The 22,549-nt window shown below is 36.8% G+C and overlaps 1 protein-coding gene across 5 annotated transcripts in view; it reads left to right on the top strand.

Annotated features, from left to right (window-relative positions):
• Window positions 1-22,549, top strand: part of ANKS1B (ankyrin repeat and sterile alpha motif domain containing 1B) — a 1,152,360-nt gene that overhangs the window by 470,740 nt on the left and 659,071 nt on the right. For all 5 annotated transcript variants that reach the window (XM_060025438.1, XM_060025440.1, XM_060025439.1 and 2 more), the window contains exon 11: window positions 20,019-20,155. In XM_060025438.1, the coding sequence (XP_059881421.1) occupies window positions 20,019-20,155 (137 nt within the window). The remainder of the gene's footprint in view (window positions 1-20,018; window positions 20,156-22,549) is intronic.

Raw genomic sequence — 22,549 nt, 5'->3', positions numbered from 1 at the left:
AATCAAGCCCTGGTTAATTTAAGAAAATTGAAATTGTATCAAGTATCTTTTGCAACCACAATGCTATAAGAGTAGATATCAATTACAGGAAAAAAACAGTAAAAAATACAAACACATGGAGGCTAAACAATACACTACTAAATAACCAAGAGATCACTGAAGAAATCAAAGAAGAAATCAAAAATACCTACAAACAAATAACAATGACAACATGATGACCCAACACCTATGGGATGCAGCAAAAGCGGATCTAGGGAAGTTTATAGCAATACAATCCTACCTCAAGAAACAAGAAAATTCTCAAATAAACAACCTAACCATACCCCTAAAGCAATGAGAGAGAGAACAAGAAAACCCCTTAGCAGAAGGAAAGGAATCATAAAGATCAGATGAGAAATAAAAGAAAGAGAAATGAAGGAAACAATAACAAAGATCAATAAAACTAAAAGCTGGTTCTTTTAGAAGATAAACAAAATTGATAAACCATTAGCCAGACTTGTCAAGAGAAAGAGGGAGAAGACTCAAATCAACAGAATTAGAAATGAAAAAGGAGAAGTAACAACTGACACTGCAGAAATACAAAGGATCATGAGAAATTACTAGAAGCAACTATATGCCAATAACATGGGCAACCTGGAAGAAATGGACAAATGCTTAGAAAAGCCCAACCTTCTGAGAGTGAACCAGGAAGAAATAGAAAAGATAAACAGACCAGTCACAAGCACTGAATTTGAAACTGTGATTGAAAATCTTCCAACAAACAAAAACCCCAGGACCAGATGGCTTCACAGGCGAATTCTATCAAACATTTAGAGAAGAGCTAACACCTATCCTTCTCAAAGCAGAGGGAGGAACACTCCCAAACTCATTCTATGATGCCACCCTCACTGTGAAACCAAAACCAGACAAAGATGCCACAGAAAAAGAAAACTACAGGCCAGTATCACTGATGAACATATATGCAAAAATCCTCAACAAAATACTAGCAAACAGAATCCAACAGCACATTAAAAAGATCATACACCATGATCAAGTGGGGTTTATTCCAGGAATGCAAGGATTCTTCAATATACGCAAATCAATCAGTGTGATACACCATATTAACAAATTGAAGGAGAAAAACCATATGATCATCTCAATAGATGCTGAAAAAGCATTCAACAAAATTCAACACCCATTTATGATAAAAACCCTCAGGAAAGTAGGCATAGAGGGAACTTACCTCAACATAATCAGGGCCATATATGACAAACCCACAGCCAACATCTTTCTCAAAGGTGAAAAACTGAAGCCATTCCCACTAAGATCAGAAACAAGACAAGGTTGTCCACTCTCACCACTATTTTTGGAAGTTTTAGCCACGGCAATCAGAGAAGAAAAAGAAATAAAAGGAATCCAAATTGGAAAAGAAGAAGTAAAACTGTCACTGTTTGAAGATGATATGGTACTATACATAGAGAATCCTAAAGATGCTACCAGAAAACTACTAGAGCTAATCAATGAATTTGGTAAAGTAACAGGATACAAAGTTAATGCACAGAAATCTCTTGCATTCCTATACACTAATGATGAAATATCTGAAAGAGAAATTAAGGAAACACTCCCATTTACCATTGCAACAAAATGAATAAATTACCTAGAAATAAACCTACCTAAATGGACAAAAGACCTGTATGGAGAAAACTATAAGACACTGATGAAAGAAATTAAAGATGATACAAACAGATGGAGAGATATACCATGTTCTTGGATTGGAAGAATCAACATTGTGAAAATGACTCTAGTACCCAAAGCAACCTACGGATTCAGTGCAATCCCTATCAAACTACCAATGGCATTTTTCACAAAACTATACTGACAACTTGCACGATTTGTATGGAAACCAAAAGACCCCGAATAGCGAAAGCAATCTTGAGAAACATAAATGGAGCTGGAGGAATCAGGCTCCGTTACTTCAGCCTATACTACAAAGTTACAGTAATCAAGACAGTATGGTACTGGAACAAAAACAGAAATATAGATCAGTGGAACAGGATAGAAAGCCCAGAGATAAACCCATGCACATATGGTGTCCTTTGATAAAGAAGGCAAGAATATATAATGGTGAAAAGATAGCCTCTTCAATAAGTGGTGCTGGGATAACTGGACAGTTACATGTAAAAGAATGAAGTTAGAACACTCCCTAACACTATACACAAAAATAAACTCAAAATGGATTGGAGACATAAATGTAAGGCCAGACACTACAAAACTCTTGAAGGAAAACATAGGCAGAATACTCTGTGACATAAATCACGGCAATATCCTTTTTGACCCACCTCCTAGAGAAATGCAAGTAAAAACAAAAGTAAACAAATGGGACCTGATGAAACTTAAAAGCTTTTGCACAGCAAAGGAAACCATAAACAAGACAAAAAGACAACCCTCAGAATGGGAGAAAATAGTTGCAAGCGAAACAACGGACAAAGAATTAATCTCCAAAATAGACAAGCAGCTCATGCAGCTCAACATCAAAAAACAACCCAATCCAAAAATGGGCAGAAGACCTAAGTAGACATTTCTCCAAAGAAGATAGACATATTGCCAACAAACACATGAAAGGATGCTCAACATCACTAATCATTAGAGAAATGAAAATCAAATCTACAATGTGTTATCACCGCACACTGGTCAGAATGGCCATCTTCAAAAATTCTACAAACAATAAATTCTGGAGAGGGTGTGGAGAAAATGTAACCCTCTTTCATTGTTGGTGGGAATGTAAACTGATACAGCCACTGTTCAGAACAGTATGAAGGTTCCTTAAAAAACTAAAAGTAGAACTACTGTACGACCCAGCAATCCCACTTCTGGGCATATACCTGGAGAAAACCATAATTCAAAAAGTCATGTACCACAGTGTTCATTGCAACACTATTTACAATAGCCATGACATGGAAGAAACCTACATGGAAGCAATCACAGATGAATGGATAAAGATGATGTGGCACCTATATAGAATGGAATACTACTCAGCCATAGAAAGAAACAGCATTGAGTTATTTGTAGTGAGGTGGATGGACCTAGAGTCTGTCATACAGAGTGAAGTAAGTCAGAAAGAGAAAAACAAATACTGTATGTTGACACATATATATGGAATCTAAAAAAAAAAAAAAGGTTCTGAAGAACCTAGGGCAGGACAGGAATAAAGACACAGACGTAGAGAATGGACTTGAGGACATGGGGATGGGGAAGGGTAAGCTGGGACGAAGTGAGAGAGTGGCATGACATATATACACTACCAAATGTAAAATAGCTAGTGGGAAGCAGCCGCATAGCACAGGGAGATCAGCTCAGTGCTCTGTGACCACCTAGAGGGGTGGATTTGGGAGGGTGGGAGGGATATGCAAGGGGGAGGGGATATGGGATATATGTATACATATAGCTGATTCACTTTGTGATACAGCAGAAACTAACACACCATTGTAAGGTAGTTATACTCCAATAAAGATGTTAAAAAAAAAAAGATCGTTTGATAGGATAGTTATACCAAACCTTAATGAACGGATAATATCAAGGCTGTACAAACTGTTTAAGAAAATTCACGAAGTGGTGAACGGCCAACTTTGTGCTTGCATGACTTGGATACATAACTGGACAAGGAGTGTATAAGAAAAATATGTATGAATTAATCTCTAGTATGAAAATAGATGCATAGATTCTAAGCAAAATATTACAACATTGAATCCAGCAATTTATTAAAAAGTACGTCATGACTAAGCAGGATTTACCTTACTACCTCAAGGATCTTTCAGACATCAGAAAATCTTTCAGTACATTTCCTCAGTTTAACAAATTAAGGGAGATAATTCATATGATCATTTTAGTATAGGGAAGGATTTCTTAGGACAGAAAGTTGCATTAGAAAAAGACTTATAAAATCAACTACATTAAAATTAAAAATAAAATTCATGGTTAGTGTAAGATACCGCAAAATGTGTTTAAAAAGCCACAGACCAGGAGAAATGATTGCAATGTATAACACTGAGAAGGGTTTAGTACTACAAGATAATAAATAGACAGAAAAGACAACAAACAAAAACATTGAAACAGCTGACAAAGGCAATTAACTGAAGATGGATTCTGAAAGGCCAGTAAACATAGTTAACCCCAGTAACAGAGAAATTTAAGACCACTGTGAGATACCAACTTATATCCAGTCACCAGAATGACACAGAAGTTCTGATGACATGAAGTATTGTAAAGACATAGAAAAATAAGAAGTCTTGTACACAGCTAATAGGATTATAAATTGGTACTCCATATTCAAAGACAATTTAATAATATTTTAAGAATTTTGAAATGCACATATTCTCCTATCTAGCAATTCTACTTCCAGGAATAGTTCTTTAAAACAAAACGCTAAGAATCTGAAGGATGTTCATTGCAACATTGTTTGTAGGAACAAAAATTTGGGAAAAAATAAAATGTCCATAAGGAAGAGAATCACTGTGTAAATTTTAGTAAAATGGAGTATTATGCTTCAATTAAAATGAAAATACTAGGTTTACAAACATTTATTTGGATATATCTTGGAAACAATGTTAAGTGAAAAAAAGCAAGATTCAGAATTTTACACATAATATATTTCTGTAAATATAAAACACAATATGTCCAGTATATAATGAATATATATTTGTTTCAACTCACGATATATTTTCTTTACTAAAAGTATAAATTCGCATATGGAGAATGTGTGCCAACTTTGTGATGGTGATCAACTCTTGAGAGAGGGGCAGTAGAATAGATTTATGACAGGGTAAAAGTGAGATTTTTATATGTATCTATAATGCTTTTTTAAAATATCCAATGTCTGAAACAAACATAAATAGTTAAAAGTAATATGTGCTCACTGAAGAATATTTGAGAAGTAGAAAAAATATTTTGAAAATAAAACATAATCTTACCAGCCGGAGATGAGTGTTATTAACATTTGGTGTGCTGCCTTGTAGGATTTTCTTTTCATGCACAATTTTACTTGGTTAAAATCAAGTATATATCTTATTGTAACCATAGTTGATATAGAAACTTTAATAAATGTTATAAGAAGGTTGGTTGTAGAGGAGCTTGTTGATGACATCATTGTTACTACCCTCAGTGATTTATCAGCATCTAGAAACCTTTTAAAAAATCCTAAAATACTTCTTGAAATCCTCTTCCCTCAAAGTATGGAATGAGGATTATTTTACTCCTTTACTATTTTGAAGTATCTAATCAGTTGATATAGTATCTTGCACCTGTTTATTCATCTAACACCCAGTACTTAGTTTTGGGGGTATAAAGAAAGTGAGAAACGTTCTTCCCTTCAAGGAGCTCACAATCTTTATGGGGAGCCTTGTACATGAATAATTATAACATGATGAGCTTAATCTTAGACATATGAGGAAATGATGTAGGAATTGTCAGAGAGTTACTGACTGACAGCCAGAAAAGACTTCACTAAGAAGGTAGCATTTGAGCTGGGCCTGGCAGGATATTTAGTGAATTGTCATACAAAGGGAAAAAGGACCTACCTGTCAGAGGAAGAGTAGTTGCGTCCTGAGAACCAGTGTCTTTTTCTGGAGTAGAAGATGAGTAAGGGGCAGTGGGAAAAGATGAGGGAGGAGAGAAGTGGTCGAGTATAAATTATGGCAAATCTTGTCTACCATGCTGAGGTGTTGGGAGCCAGCAGAGTAAAAGACCAGGAGTGCAGTCTTCTGCACTTTTAGAAAACTTACAAGGAATATTGATTTATAATTTCTTGAATAGATTCATAAAGAAAGAAGGGAGAAATTTCTTTAAAAATAAGCTCCTGATTTTTCAGGGATAAAGATAAATTTGTTTCAACTCATGATATATTTTCTTTAAGGTCAGATTATGATTTACTGTGATGGTTAGGCCTGTGCAATCCATTGAATTAATGGGATTAAAATTTGTCCTGTAGCACTCTCATTCCATGTGAAAGTTTTTGCACTGTCAATTCTCAGAACATTTACTATAGGTACCACTATATAACTTAACAATGGATTGTGGCAACAGTGAAAGTAGAAGGACTTCATCCTAGTCCATTCTTCTATTAAGTTTGTCTCTACTTTGCTAGAATGGTGGGATTTTTTTTGAGGGAAAGCAGGGATTTCACAGACTATAGAAAAACCTATATTACATCTTGAAGTTTTAAGTATATTTGGAAGAGTAACATCAATATATTTCTTTCCCATTAGTAGTGCACTGAAGAGTAAACACTTTAATGGTTGTGTGTGTGTGTGTGTGTGTGTGAGTGTATATGTTATGTTGTTGTATGTCTACCAATTACTAACCTGTGTATACCGACACATTAATTGGTCAGTTCAGAGATGCCACGCGGTGTATGAACTGGGACTATTCCTCATCATAACTCTGCAAATTAGAAAATAGGTTTTGAGTATAATTACAAAAGGACTTCTGATTGCTTGTGAAAGAGGCCCCTTAGATGTACATACAATTTACAACATGTGCATCAGAAGCTCTGAGATCTTTTTTTGTCACCTAATGTTTTTCTTTTTAAAAAGCAAGACCCTTTGGGCTTTTAAAGTTCCAATCATTAGATACTTTTGCACTCATAAATAGTTATGACTTTGTAGCTAGTATTTAAGCAATATTTTGTTAACAAGAAAAAATGTCCTCAAGTTTCAAACAAAAATTTTCGCTAATGTGCAGTAAAAGCATCACTGTTTTTATGGGGACATATGAACAATTTGGAAAGTTTACATAAAAAAATGTGTATAGGAAAGCAGCCTATCATCTGGATAGAGAGACTCTTCAATAAGAAACGACACAATAGTGTGAACATAGAATTATCTCTAGAATAGGAAAGATGAAAATCTTTGCTTCCAGTTAAATTTTACTCCTGCTGTGAGTATAAAAGAGAAAGATGAGTTAGGATTAAATAATACTTTGGTTCCCATTTTACTTTCTGGGCATCCTGAGACATTTCAATCTGATTTATAGAAGCATATGAAATGCAATCTAACTTTTCCGAAAGTATATCTAAACAAATTATAATTCTATACAATGTATTTCTTTTACAGTATGTGAAGTCTGTCGTCATGGATATCCACATAATTTGAAGAGCATAATAGCACATCAAAGGAAATATATGTTCAGATGATAATAATAGAATAAGACTAATTTGTGGCCACATCTTCCATCAAAATACCAGATAACCAAAGTAAATAGGGGTTTCTGGCTAGTGTAGATTACAAACAAAACTCTCTTTATGTAGTTGGTGATTTCCATCCAGTTTTCCCAGAATTTGCTGACATTTTGAGTAAAAACCATTAATTCCATGAAATACTTGGCACATGTTTAATTTACATGACAAATATCTTCTCAGAACTACAGTGTGTGTGTGCCTGTATGCACACACGTATTAGTATGAAACACACATCTTGCAGTGGGCATGTAAAAGAAGTAATGTAGTAAATTACAATCACTGCTTTCCATGCAAACTTTTTTTTTTTTTTTTTTGGGGGGGGGCACGTGGGCCTCTGACTGTTGTGGCCTCTCCCGTTGCGGAGCACAGGCTCTGGATGCGCAGGCCCAGCGGCCATGGCTCACAGGCCCAGCCGCTCCGCGGCATGTGGGTTCCTCCCGGACCAGGATATGAACCCGCGTCCCCTGCATTGGCAGGCGGACTCTCAACCACTGCGCCACCAGGGAAGCCCTCCATGCAAACTTTTTTACAAATAATATTTGATAGGATACAACAGGCATTGATTAAATCACTTAAATTTAAGTTTGTTTTAATTGGCCTTTTAACTTCTTTGCTAAATTCTGAATATTTGAAAATTTGTTCTTGCCAGTACTTTACAAGTATATCATAGATAATAAGTAAATGATATGGAACACATTTTAAAAATACTGTTTTGTCCATAATACTGACTGTTCAAAAATTGAGTCCTGACTCCTCTTAAAATGAATCCATCTGTAATGGGTGATAGTGGCATAAAGACAAATTAGACACACTATGTCTGCCTTGAAAGAAGTCACAGTCCAGTAAAAGGGGAACAGACAAACAGAGGATATGGCATGTGGCAGGTGCACGGGGTGCTGTGGGACCACATAGGGGGGCACTTACCTCATACTTTAATATTTATTCTTCATTACACTCTTCTCCCCTCCCAGCCACACACTAGGTGTTTCAAGGGAGTCCTTGAGAGGATGCGTCTTTACCTGAGGCAAATGAAAGCCAGAAGGATATTCAGGGTCAAAAAATATGTGGAAAAGTGTGGAGCTTAGAGAGGTAAGAGGGAGCAGATCATGAAAAGCCTTGTAAAAATGAGAGAGAAAAAGAGAAGAGAGGAGGAGCTAGAAGTAAAGGAGAAGGTAATGAAGAATAAATTTGAATGTGCCAGTATGTATTTATTTACACTCCTGCCTAATTGTAGAAGGTATAGAAAACATAGACGGTCTAGTATATGCTCGTGATTACCTACATAACATGTATTCCTTGACTTGCCCCATCCTTCTATCCTTTTTCTGTTCCCAGCAGAATCCTAGATACCCTGCTCTCCATGGCCATGCATTTGCAGAGGAGTCCTCTCTACCCCACCTCCCAGGGAACAGATGCTCATTAGTTTAAGCCAACTCTTGTTAGTGATTGGGTTAGATTTCAATGTTTGATATAAATCTGACCAATAAGAGTCTTTAAAAAACACACAAGAAAGAGATGACCCACTTCTTCGTTTTGATATTATCATATCTGATATGATACTGGGAGCTGCTGTAGTCATCTTGGTGCCAGCTTGGGGATGAAGCATCCCATGGAGGAGGGCAGAGCTGAGAAAGCCACAGAGAGGAGGAGCCAGAGCTCTGATGTTTGGCACCTGGAGCTACCCTGGGTCTAGTCTCCCTGTTACATGGCACAGTCGGTGTCCTCATTGTTTAGTCTAACTAAAGGAAAGTTTTATGTTAATTTCAGCTCAATTACCTGATCAATTAATGAGGAAACAGAAAATCCAGCTTCCTAACAAAAATTATGAGGCAAGATAGTAAAGAGGGAAAGTAGGGTAGGGACATAAAATGAAGCATGGATAAGACCAAGGCAAACTGCTATCATAGTACATATGCTTCCATGTGTGTAAGAAAATGACATGTATGATACACTTACACACAGATATGCATATGCTTTTTCAATCTCCTTATATGAATTCCTGCAAGAACTCACAAAAAAATGGAAGTAGGGTGTGGCACCTTAGGATGGGCTTGGGCTCACTTATCATCATATAGCATATTATACTGTTTGAATGTTTAACCCTGTGAATATTTTGTTTTCACATTTGTTAAAGCAAAACCAGATGATATGCCATCCATATACTCATACAACATTTTGAGCAAAGTTTGAGAAAAATGTTCATACATTTATTTGTATTTCTCTTTTGTTAAGTACCTGTTGGTAGTTTTGGGTCCATTTTTTCTATTAGAGTGTTTTTTTTTTTCTTACCAAATGAAATGATTTTTAAGAACATATTAAATTGTTTGATAACATTAGTTTATAGCAGTTGGTTTTTTTCTCTCAGTGATTAGTACCTGATTGTTGAAAAAAATTACAAAAGGGACCACTGAGAAGAATTAGGCTGAGTTCAATCGAGGTTGAATTCACCAGGAAGTAGACTTTGAGATGGAGATTGTCATACAGGAGATCAATTAAGAGTGCTCTCAGAAACAATGAATGTGGGAAAGAAGCAAGATGGGGCAGAAGGAGAGGTTAGCCTGTGATGAGTTCTCTACATAGGCACCTACAGACTCCCTAGGGATATCTGAAACTGGGATAGTCCTTCAAAATCATCCCAAGTTGGTGACTAGGCACAGCCTTTATACTCCTCTGTTAATCAGACATCAGAAGCAGGCTGCTCCTGGAAGCGCATGTGACCTTAGGTCAAGCAAGTCTCTTCAGCTGATGCAGTTCCCAAAGAGGGCTGACAGGTGAAGACTGTCTGCCAGCAACACTTCAATCAGCTAAGGGAATAAATCTTTCAGATATGAAGGGCATATTAAAGTGTCTACCACAAATAGGATTAGAGTTTCACTCAGAATGTGTGGTAGAATAAGAGGAATGGATGTAGTTATTGGTAAGAGAGTTATTAAATGATGAATCATTATGTCTAAGCTGAATATGTAAAAAGTAAATATATGAGTTGATAGATTGAATGAAATTAGATGTATAAAAGGATTAGTTTATAGCAGTGGGATTGAACAACAGGTTTAGTGTGAGTGAGGGAAATGAGAGAGTGAAAATGATTAGATATTGTATCTATGGAATGGGTTCTTTGAGATTAAGATGCCCAAATGAAGCCACTGCTGTTCATAATGAAGTACCTGGTTTAGCCTCAGGTATGAGAATCTGAAAAGAGTTAAATCAAAGATCACATGAGTAGAAATCAGAACACTATTGGGCTTAGATGATTACTTAAACATCTACAAGGAATCTGAAGGTTCCAAGGTGAATGGCAGGCTTGGGGTGAAAAGCAGGACTGGGAAACATGTGCTAAGGCTTTAAGGCATAAAAGAGAGTACACTGAAGTTCAATAAATGATAGATATGAGTCAGTGCAGACTATAGCAGAGTCACTTTTACGAGTGTGAAAGAATCATGGAATTTAAGCCTGTGGTACAGAAGAATAAATCTCATTTCCACCTCCAACTACTATGATGCTTTCATCTGGGGTTTTAGCAAGTTCATTTTCTAACTTCCCTTAATGGAGAGTCGGTGCCTGCTTAGGAGGGATTCTGACCTGGCAGGACAGTGCTAGGGTATGGCTTGGTCAGCTTGTTGTGAACACCAATTTGGAATGAGCAGAAGGATACAGGAGATGAATACTGGCAACCAATGAGAGTAAAATCAGAAAAAAGAATTTGTCGTCAAGACCAAACCCTGAAGCCCAAAATGGGGCTCAAAGCCAGTAGATCCTGGAAAACAAAAATCTCTCTGAGAATTGAAGCACAAATATATTCATAAAACAAAAGATCCATGAATTGCCCAATGTGAGATAAAATATTTTATTTCTTTTATTTTTTACTTTCTTCATTTGCTTACAATTCAGTCCATAAAAGCCTTAGGAGGGGACCCATCTCCTCTGGCCTCCCTCTGCCTCTCATTTTCTTTACTGTGCATTGCCCCAGGGATCTATTTCATCTTGCTGGTAAAGGTCAAGGAATAGTCATTCTTGGCACCATCCTGGGAGAGGGATGGTGAAATTCTACTGTGTTCCAGCCAGGCTGAGCTATTTATACTTCACCAAAGGCATAATGCTCTTTCATACTTCTGCCCCATTGCTATTCTGTGTTCTTTGTTTAGAATGCTTCTCCCTCCTTGAGTGCTCGATGGCACTCATTCTTCAAGGCTGTGATTAAATATTTCTTCTTTACCTTCTCTTCTTACCCATAAACTAACTCCCTACCCTGGTCCCCTTACTCAGTTAGTGGCTCACTCTTCTGTGTTCCCATAGTGCCTGATATGTAGCATGAATGACATAGTTTTGTGATTCTGTATTTTCCCTTCTATATTTTCCATTAAATAGGCAACAACTTCAAAATGAGGCTGAGAGTCTGTTTACCATTGTAGCCTAAACATCTAACATGTTGGCCATGTTATAAATGTAAGCCAAACACCTAACATATTAGTTATCTATTGCTGCATAGCAGCTTACCCCAAAACTTGTGGCTGAAAACAACAAATATTTATAATCTCACAGTTTCTGTGGGCCAGGAATCCAGGAGGGGCGTAGCTGGGTGGTTCTGGCACAGGGTCTCTCTGAGGTTGCAGTCAGCTGTTGGCCAGAACTGCCGTCATTCAAGGCTTGACCGGGTCTGAAGGATCCACTATCAAGCTGATACATGCAGTTATGGACAAGTTTCAGTTCCCAGCAGGCTGTTAAACTGAGGGCTTCAGTCCCTCACAGTGCCGTGTGGGCCTCTCCAAAAAGCTGTTCACAGTACAATTACTTGCTTTCCTCAGTGCAAAAGAGCTGAGAAAGTGAGAACATGAGAGGACACACATAAGACAGAAGCCAGACTCTTTCTAATCTAATCCTAGAAATGACATCTCATCACAGCTGACCCTTGAGCAACACAGATTTGAACTGTGGGGGTCCAGTTATACTCGGATCTTTTTCAATAAATAAGTACTACGGGACTACACAATCTCTAGTTGGTTGAATCTGTGGTTGGCAGAACCTCAGATACAGAGGAACTGCAGAGACCGAGGGCCAGCTGGAAAGTTATACTAGGATTTTCGACTGCATAGGTGTCAGCATCCCTAACCCCAGTGTTGTTCAAAGGTCAATTGTTTTTCTGTATTTATTTGTTAGAAGCTAGTCAACAAGTTCAATACATAGTCTAGGGGTGAGAATTTAACAAAAGCATGACTACCATGAGGCAGGGATCAATCGGAACCATCTTAGAAGCTGCCTACCACACATTTTATCTGGTAAAATATCTGCTTAATCAATACTATTGAATATGTAAAGTGGTTGGTGATAGTCATGAAGGTTCAAGTGTTTCAGTTTTCAACATATTTGAAAGAATTGCTAATTTTTAAGAAACCATTACTAGGAGAAAGTAAAATGTATTAACTATTTGGAGTATTAAATAATTCTTTAAAATAATTGTTAAATATATGTATTTTAAATTTTATTTAATTTTGGCTGCGTCGGATCTTAGTTGCAGCACGTGGGATCTTTCGTTGCGACATAGGCTCTTCGTTGTGGTGCGTGGGCTTCTCTCTAGTTGTGGCGTGTGAGTTTTCTCTTCTCTAGTTGGGGCAAGCAAGCTACAGGGCGTGTGGGCTCTGTAGTTTGCGGCACGTGGGCTCTAGTTGAGGCGTGCGAGCTCAGTAGTTGCGGTGCGCGGGCTTAGTTGCCCTGCAGCATGTGGGCTCTTAGTTCCCTGACCAGGGATTGAACCCGCGTCCCCTGCATTGTAAGGCGGGTTCTTTACCACTGGACTACAGGGAAGTCCCCTAAATAATTGTTAAATATTAACTTCCTCAAATGGTACATAGGAAGTACTTTCTCACTGAAAATAATGAAGAGAAGATATTTGGGCTATTTTACTTATGATTTTCCTTCTTTCTTTCCCAGAAATGATGGTCATGTACCATTACTAAAAGTTACTTTAGAATCAAAAGATTCAATTGGTCTTATTCATTTATTTATTCATCCATTCAGTGAGCATCTTTTGAACACTTATTGTGCACAGGGCATTGCCCTTGCTTTAGATATCATGTTATTTGTTTTACAAACCTTAAATGAATTTTTACTTTCATAATGAAGCCTTAGTTTTTAATTGCATAGTGAGAAGAATGTTCGTGTATAATATGAATATGGAAAAGTAAATTTATAATATAGCATTCTTCTAGGTTTCTCCCTAAAAGGAAGGCCATTTCCATGGGAAGTACTTATGAGAGGGGCCTACAACCTATAGACTACAAATGAAATCTAGCCTATGCTTGTTTTTGTAAATAAAATTTTCTTGTAATAATACAGCCACACCTGGGAATTCCCTGGTGGTCCAGTGGTTACAACTCTACAGTTTCACTGCCAGGGGCCTGGGTTCAGTCCCTGGTCAAGGAATTAAGGTCCTGCAAGCTATGTGTCGCGGCCAAAAAAGAAAGGTAAAAAAATATATAGCCATACCCATTTGCTTACATATTGTCAATGGCTGCCTTTGTGCTGCAACAGCAGGGTTGAATAGTTATGAAAGAAACATCCTAGCCTGCAGAGCTTAAAATGTTTACAATCTGGACCTTTGCAGAAAAAGTTTGCCGATTTCTGACTTAAGGCCAACAATTAAAATTTATACTTTGGGACTCCCCTGGTGGCTCAGTGGTTAAGGCTCCATGCTCCCAATGCAGGGGGCCGGGGTTCCATCCCTGGTAGGGGAACTCAGATCCCGCATGGCGCAACTAAGACCCAGCACAGCCAGATAAATAAATACTTTAAAAAATTATCCTTCATGATTTGCTAGACTAATAATTATTAAATACTTGACAATTATTTAGTGCTGTATTCAACTTTCCACAATAATACCTCAAGCCATCTATCTAGTTATAGTTATTATTATTATTATTATACATGTGTATGGTAATAATAGCAAGAGCTACTTTAATTGAGCACTTACTATGTGCCAGGCAATATGTTAAAATACACACATACATACACACATATCTTATTTATCCTTACAAAAACACCAAGAGAGGGCTTCCCTGGTGGCGCAGTGGTTGAAAGTCCGCCTGCTGATGCAGGGGACACGGTTTCGTGCCCCGGTCCGGGAAGATCCCACATGCCACGTAGCGGCTAGGCCCGTGAGCGATGGCCGCTGAGCCTGCGCGTCTGGAGCCTGTGCTCCGCAACGGGAAAGGCCACAACAGTGAGAGGCCCGCATACCACAAAAAACAAACAAAAAACACCAAGAGAAAAGCACTGTTTCACAGATGAGGAAACTGAGGTTAAAAGTGGCAGGATTTCAGGTTTGATTTATTTAATTCCAGAGCCCAAATTTGTTGTATATGTCTCCTCCATTTCTTAGTATTACCTCCATGAATATTATATTCTTTTCAAACTGAAATCTTCCTTATTCCACAACTGTGCCTCTTTCCCATCTTTCTACCTTTTGCTTCTCCTACTTCCAACTCTTGGAATGTCCTTTGCACTCATTTCTTCATGTCTGAATTTCACTAATCTGTCAGAGAGAACTCCTTAATCACCACCTCTTCCATGACACCTTTCCTGAATCTCCAGCCAGAAGTAATCTCAGTCCTGTTTGTCAGCTACAGAGCAACTAGCATGGTTTCTGGTACACTTTAATTGTTCAGTGCATGCTATTGAATGATGTTAAAATTCTACTCTGTAACATTGCATATGAATTATTTTGTATTCATAGAATACTTTTCTTCTAAAAGCTCTAGTAAATTAGAAGGGTTTTTTTTTTCCTAGGCTTGTTATCATAGAGAAAACTGACAGTCATAATGTATAATCTAATGCATAGAAAGGGAATGTGACAAGAAGATGTCTCATTTCCATCTGAAATTGCAAGTATCTTCAGTAATTTTCTCTAAGCAGTTTTTATACACCTCATTTCCTTTTCATCAGAAATGTTCTGTAGCTGCAGGTGTGAAATGCAGGTTGACCATGTAAAACCATCGTGGACATAGGCTGTCATTTTGCAAAGTCCACTGGATAATTGGTAGGTTTTTATAAATAATATAATAAAGGATATTTTAGGAATAAATCAGTTTCCTAAGACTCTTATGTATGTTCTAGAATATGCTTCTCATTTGGATTTTCTCCAAAAGGACCATGGAATTATAAAAGCCAGATCACCTTTCTCCATGTAATTAAGGACATTTATGACAGTTGCCATTGACACACACACACAGGTTTTATTCATTTTATTTCACTTAGTATTTTTAAAAGATTGCAATGAGCTAAAAGCTGTGGAGAGAATAAAGGAAATATAAGTCACTGTGAAAATATAACCTAGTCTGGAAGAGATAATGAACAATGCAAGGTAGTATAAAATCAAATTTTCAGTGTAGTGCTGCATGTCATGGCTTCAGAAGATGGAGACAGAGTCTTTTCTAAATTTAGCACTTGATTACCCACTGTCTTGTACTATGTATTAAATTACTTACAAGAAACATTCAAGAAGCTTTTGCTTTATAGTCTGCATGGACTACCCAGCAGTTTTTTCTGGCTTTGATGCAAAATCACTTAACAGGGCCAGCCCTTGCAGTGAATCATTCCTCAAGGGATCATCTCTTATTCCTGGAATTAAAATTCTGTCCCTACCAATTTGTGTTAATAGCTAAGATACTGGTCTCAAATCCTGCCCAAGTACTCACAGTCATTACTCTAGATGTATTACCTACAAAGTACTACTATTTATTTTCTTGCTTTTCCCTCTAGATTTTCTTTCCTCTTCCATATTTTAATTTAATTCTGATAATATTTGGTTTAATAGGGAAAATGGAAACTCAAATTTATTAACTGCATACTATGTCATTATGTGCTAGTTCTTTTTCATTTGTGTTCTCTCACCTTTTTCTGCACACATAAACCCTAGATTGTAGTTATTAATCCTCATTTTTAAAGAAAAACTGAAATCCAGAGCAGTTAAATGAATTGTCTAACATTGAACAGGCAAGTTTTCCACAGACTCCAGCATCTGGTATTAGAATGTGAGTTTGGATGCTTTTTTGAATTAATATTTACTAATAGACAAAGAGCGATATTTAATGTTGTATATTTTATTCTAGCAAAAAGTTGAGTAAAAAGTAGCACAGAATTGAAGATGAAACAGACAATGGAATAGGATACCATGAGTGAGAAACAGAGACACAGAAATAGATTCATGAAGACTTCAAATATTGGAATTATCAGACAGATTAAAAACAAACCCACTTTACTTGCTGTTTCTAATCAATAAAAGCAAGCCTGAAAATGTTGTTAGGGAATTGAAAATGCTAAATGGTGATCAATGTATTTGAAAAAGAACCAAATAGAAATTTTAGAACTGAAAAGCATAACTGAAAGTAAGAAAAAGGTTTGATAGCAGACTAGACACAGCTGAAGAAAGAACCAGTAAGCTGGAAAATGAGTGTAAGAAACTATTCAGAATGCAATACAGAGAGAAAAATGATGAAAGTACAAAAGAGAGAATAAATGATAAGGAGAATAAAGTCTGACATTATTTCACTGGAGTCCAAAAGGAGAGAAAAGAGAAAATGGGGTAGAGGCAATACCTGAAGTGATATGGTAAGGAGTATATGCTCCTCCAATAGTCTTTCCTGTTTCTGCTTATCAAAACTACATCCTTTCAGTTCCTCAGGCCAAAAATCTTAGTCATGCCTGCCCTCTCTATTTCTCTTCTACCCTGTATCCAACACATCAAGAAATTCTATTAGTCTACCTTCAAGATACACCCAGAATCCAACCACTTATCACCAACTCAAATGCAAATGCCCTGATCTATCCTGGGTCACTGGTCTTAACAGATCTCCTTGCTTCCAGGTATTATACCATATAGTACACACAAGGGTACCCTAGGATGTTTTTATGGTTGACATTTTCTGTTTTTATTATTTTTTTCTTATTGTCTCCATGTTCTACTTTGTTTTTGTGGAGTTGGTTAACTCTGTTCAGAAGTAGAGACTGCCCATACCTTGACTATGGCAATAGTCTTCAGGCTCTGCCCCTTCCAGTCACTTTTGCATACCAATGGCATGCTAACCAGCAGAAGGGCAATGTGCCATCAATCTAGAATTTCTTGTCTTCCACTTACTGGAAATATAACTTTGTGATTGCCTTTTCTGTAAAAGGAGAATGGTAATAATAGAAACTACTTCAAAGAATTATTTTAAGGCTATTTCAATGAGCTTCAGTAAGTAAAAGGAATTTAACATGCTCCCTGAGCATAATAAATGCTCAATAACCATTAGCTATTATTATCATTACTATGCCAGTCTCTGCTTAAATATCTTCAATATTTTGCATTGCCTACAGAATTAAGCGTAAACTTAACATAATAGTAAACCTTCTTTTACTTATCTAAACTTAGCTCCAACTTCTTCCTAATGTAAAATACCAGCTTCATCTATGCTCTTTCCACCTCTGTGCCCTCATGTTTTATGTTCTGTCCCAGCTTTCTTGCCTGAAAACTGCAGCTTTTCACAACCATCTTCCTTCCCAGCCAGTCTGATTTCTTCTCCCCCTGCTTTTTCACCATGCTTCATTTATCTGTTATTAACTCTCAAGTTATATTGCATTATAATTTGTTTGCATGTCTGATGCCACATTTGATTGCATACTTCTCAAGGGCAGAGATTTAAAAAAATTTTACTAGACTTTATTTTTTAGAGCAGTTTTAGGTTTACAGAAAAATCAAGCAGAAGGTATAGAGATTCCTCATATACTCCCTGCTGCCACACAGGCATGGCCTCCCCCACTATCAACATCCCCCTCCAGAGTGGTACATTTGTTGCAACCAGTGAACCTACATTGACACATCATTATCATACAAAGTCCATAGTTTACACTAAGGTTCACTCTTGGTGCTGTACATTCTATGGGTTGGGACAAATGTATAATGACATATATCCATAGGTATAGTATCAGAGAGAAAAATTGCACTGCCCTAAAAATCCACTGTGTTCCACCTATTCATCCCTCCATACCTCCTAACCCCTGGCTAGAAATTCTTTTCCAATTTATCCTTTTTTGTTGTTGTTGTTTTGTTTTCTTTGTTTTTGTGGTACGCGGGCCTCTCACTGTTGTGGCCTCTCCCGTTGCGGAGCACAGGCTCCGGACGCACAGGCTCAGCGGCCATGGCTCACGGGCCCAGCCGCTCTGCGGCATGTGGGATCTTCCCGGAACGGGGAATGAACCCGTGTCCCCTGCATCAGCAGGCGGACTCTCAACCACTGCGCCACCAGGGAAGCCCCCAATTTATCCTTTGAACATAACATAATACCTAATACATAATTGACCCCAAATAAATGTTTTTACATGTATGACTGAATGAATGAAAGGAGGAAGGGACAAATTAGAATGAGCGCATCTTGTCATTCTTGCTGGCTGATGTTTTGTCTCTGTTTCAGTGGTTACTCATACTACCTTAGCCTACTCAGAAGATCACCCCCACAAACTACCGTCTTTCAGAACCTGGCTTATTTTTGAGATGCTTATTCAGACCCCACCATATATATTAAACCCGAATCAAGAGTGAGCTCTGGAAGCTTTTAAGACTTATTTTATGAATTATCTATTTAATTCAATGTATCACACTTGCATTTTTTGTTTCATGAACCTATGTCTGTATTCCTCAGTGAGACTAAATTATATTTTTGTGTGGTGGGTAAAGTTTCATCCCCTCACTTTTTATGAGCAAGAGGTGCCTTAATAAATTATTGCTTTTCACTTGGGATTGTAGACAATGGCCATGGAACAGAGAAACTTGCTGGTCTCTAATGAAGTCACAGTCTTAGTCACTTTTACGTCAGTTCAGCTAACTGTCTAGAACAAAATTATTGGGGACTAATTAAAAACATAACAAGGAAGTAAATTTTTTGAAGATTTGAGCTTACAACAGTTTTCCTAAAAAGTCATAGGGGATTGCCAAATTGTTGTTAAAATAATATAACTTCTGTGTGCTAGCAGGAGTTATTTACAGAACATTTTCCATCCTTTCCCCAGTATTTTAAACATTCTAAAACTACATCTTTGATCTTATTTTGTTTTGACATAAATTCAGGAAGAAAATGTTATACATGTTGCTGATTTTTAAGTCATCATTTTCTTTATTTATGCTCCCCCAATACTGAACATAAGGGAAGATTACTTTGGATTTTTGAAATTTCATTCACTTAGTTTTTGACCATATAGGAAGATATATTTATCTGTGAGTGATAGTTTTTTTTTTTTTTTGTCTACATTATAAAACTATTTTGCACCAATATTTTTTCATCAAGTTTAATTCACTGGGATGCTTTTTTACAGTTTGAGGGATTTCTGGGAAAAATGCTTTGAGAAGCCTTGAATTGGGGTTTTATGAATCAGGGAGGTATGAAACTTCTCCTTTTAATAAAAATCAATACTCACTTGAAATATTATGGAAAAAAACTACTTCAATCATATAAAAGACATATTTTTTTAGTTAAGGTTTTAGTCATTTGTATAATGGCAGTCTTAACAATTATGCTGGATGATCTATCATTATGAATTAAATAATAATACTCTTCCTTCTTGGAACATTTCTACACGGGAAGGTATTTACCATTTTAAAAGAAAACAAAGCATTCAATAAACATTATTTTTAAAATATACTGCTGAGTGTATTCCTCATTATGATCTTGTAATTAATACCAGTTTTAAGTTGAAATCTCAATTCATGTTTACTAAAGTAATTTCAAGTCTTAAAAGGTAAACTGAGTGATTAGGTTCATGGTAGTTCTATTTTTATTCACAGAGAATGCCTCTGAGGTAGCATTTACTGCTCCAGGAACTAGTAACCATAGAAACAGCTCCACAGGCCCAACACCTGACTGCTCACCTCCATCCCCTGACACTGCCCTCAAAAATATTGTAAAAGTCATTCGACCCCAGGTAAGTGTCCAGCATGACATCATCTGCACTATAATATATTTCAATTTTGAATCAGTGCATGTACACCATTTATATTGCAATGCCTGGACTATCTTATAATAAGTAAATGGATTTTCAGATTAAAAGAATGGACTTGGAAGAGAATGTTTCCTTCCCTTGGAGCTGATGATAGACGTTGAAATCTGTATTGGCTTTTGGAAAAACGAATTTGTGTATTACATGAAAAAACAAATTACGCTTACAAAAAATGGCTATTTCACGTCATTTTTCTCTTACAACATTTTAATAATTTTGTTCCAATTATTGAACTGCTACATGTTTTCTGCTGTTTCCTTCTCCTTTTGTCTTCATTTCTCTGGATATGCCACATTGTTTGTGATCACTTCTTTATCCTTCGACCCCAGTTGTTTATATATACGTATTTTTTCCAGTTCTTTATGGCTTCAGACTAATTTTGTCTGTGTTTAATATTGCACCTCTCATTGCTCCTTATTTTCCTCCAGTGCTCACTTTCCTCTGGCTGTCTCTTTACCCTTTGTTCTTTTTTTCCATTCCTGTCACTTTTCTGTATGGGTTTCTTTCTCTTCCCCCTTCTCTTTCAGTTGGATATCCCAGTAGGCGGTTTGCAGGCAAGCTTTAGAAATATCATTGGGACAAGCTGTTCTGTGATATTTCATTGAAAATAGCACTTATAAAGCTGTTTGCATTATATTTTTGCCAACAGATGGACTCAGAACATGGAATTGGTGATGTTCTCAACCTGGCTTATTCTGAATGGGCCTCATAAAATCCAAGAGAGGGGAACTTTGGATCAGATCAATGCCATTCACTATCTACTTAGATATATAGTATGAACGAATACTTTGAGCCAATTTGCAGAACAAATATGTCTTTTAAGGTAGTTTTGGTCTAAATGAGCAATGATTTGTTTAATATCTAACCTTCTTTACCATAACTTACTTTGGATTATTTTATTATAATCATCATCCTCATCAGTAAAATGGCATTTAAGCTTTACATATCCACTACAGCTTGTAGAACACTTTCATACAAATTGTTTTGTTTAACCTTTATCAGTTCCAAGGGAATGTATATTTTAGTGTTATGGATAAGGATATTGGCACTCCAAAGGGGCTAAGTTGTGCAACTGATTGGAAGTTTCTTTCCTTTCTTTGGTATAATAATTAATTGTCTCCTGCCATCCTGTTCAGAGGGTAGAAAAATCCTCATTAGGTTGTATAACTTGTTACATCTTTATGAGGCTAAAACGTACAGGTTCATAGGCATAGGTAACATTTCACACAGTGTCCCAATATGTACAGGAGAAAAATGTCTTCAATAATTCCTCTTCCTTCTCAGGGGAATTTGACCTAGTTCATTTAATTCAAGAAATAACCCTCACTAAACTTAGATTTAGATGCTAAATATCACATTTATTATCATTGTCTTTCTCATTAGATGAAGGTGGTTCTGGTGTTATTGTGCAGCTGTTACATTTTCAGCATTTTAAACTATTTATGCAGGAGATTGCCCTATATATGTTAATAAAATCTATTACTAAACGTATTTATCTTTATACCAATATAAATTCTCTAATGTAAATGCATTTGATCATTTAATGAATGAAAAACAGATTCTTTTCTACATAATCTAATCAACTCTACAGGACCTTATTCCATGAATCCTCCTTTGCATACTCTATTTTGTTGTATTTTAACTTATTTTAATAAACTTTGAAGAAAACTAGAGGTAGTTTTAAAGCCAGAAATTTCATTTGACTCCATTCCTTGGTTCTGTCCATTTTTAAAAGTGTATGAAGGTAACTGACTCCACTTTCCTTTCTTAGATGTTATAATGATGATTTAGGGAGGGAAAAATGAAGGGAGAAAGTCAGGAAACTAAGTCTGATAGTATTTAAATTAGAACCAATGCAGCCTGTATGTGTGTATGTTATAGACAATAACAGCTAAGGTATATAACTGGGAAAGAATACAACCTCAATTGGGCTACCCTTTCTTTCACCTCAGAGACATTGGTGCATTACTTATTTCTCCTCATGAGTCCTGATCTCCTGGGGTTCCTCATTCACTGTAGAGGGCAGAGAATAGAAAATTCAAGCGAAAGTAATTATGAAGGAGTTTTGGGGTAGGACATGTGATTTCAGGAAAGGGTTTAGAGACCAGAGGGTGTGGATGGGGGACAGCTAGATGGATAGAATAGAGGACTCCCTGGTGTGTTTTGACAAGTCACAGGTGTGTCAGGCATTGAACATTGTCAAGGACTACTGTTCCAAAGAACAGAGAATTATTAGTTAGCTTATATAAGAGCCTATACTGTGATCATAGGTTTAACCCTCTGAAGTGTTTGCTAATTCTCCTGGCTTTTCTGTCTGGA

Source organism: Delphinus delphis, chromosome 11 (genome assembly GCF_949987515.2).
Source record: "Delphinus delphis chromosome 11, mDelDel1.2, whole genome shotgun sequence".
Classification (NCBI taxonomy): domain Eukaryota; kingdom Metazoa; phylum Chordata; class Mammalia; order Artiodactyla; family Delphinidae; genus Delphinus; species Delphinus delphis.
This window is presented reverse-complemented; position numbering and strand designations above follow the sequence as displayed.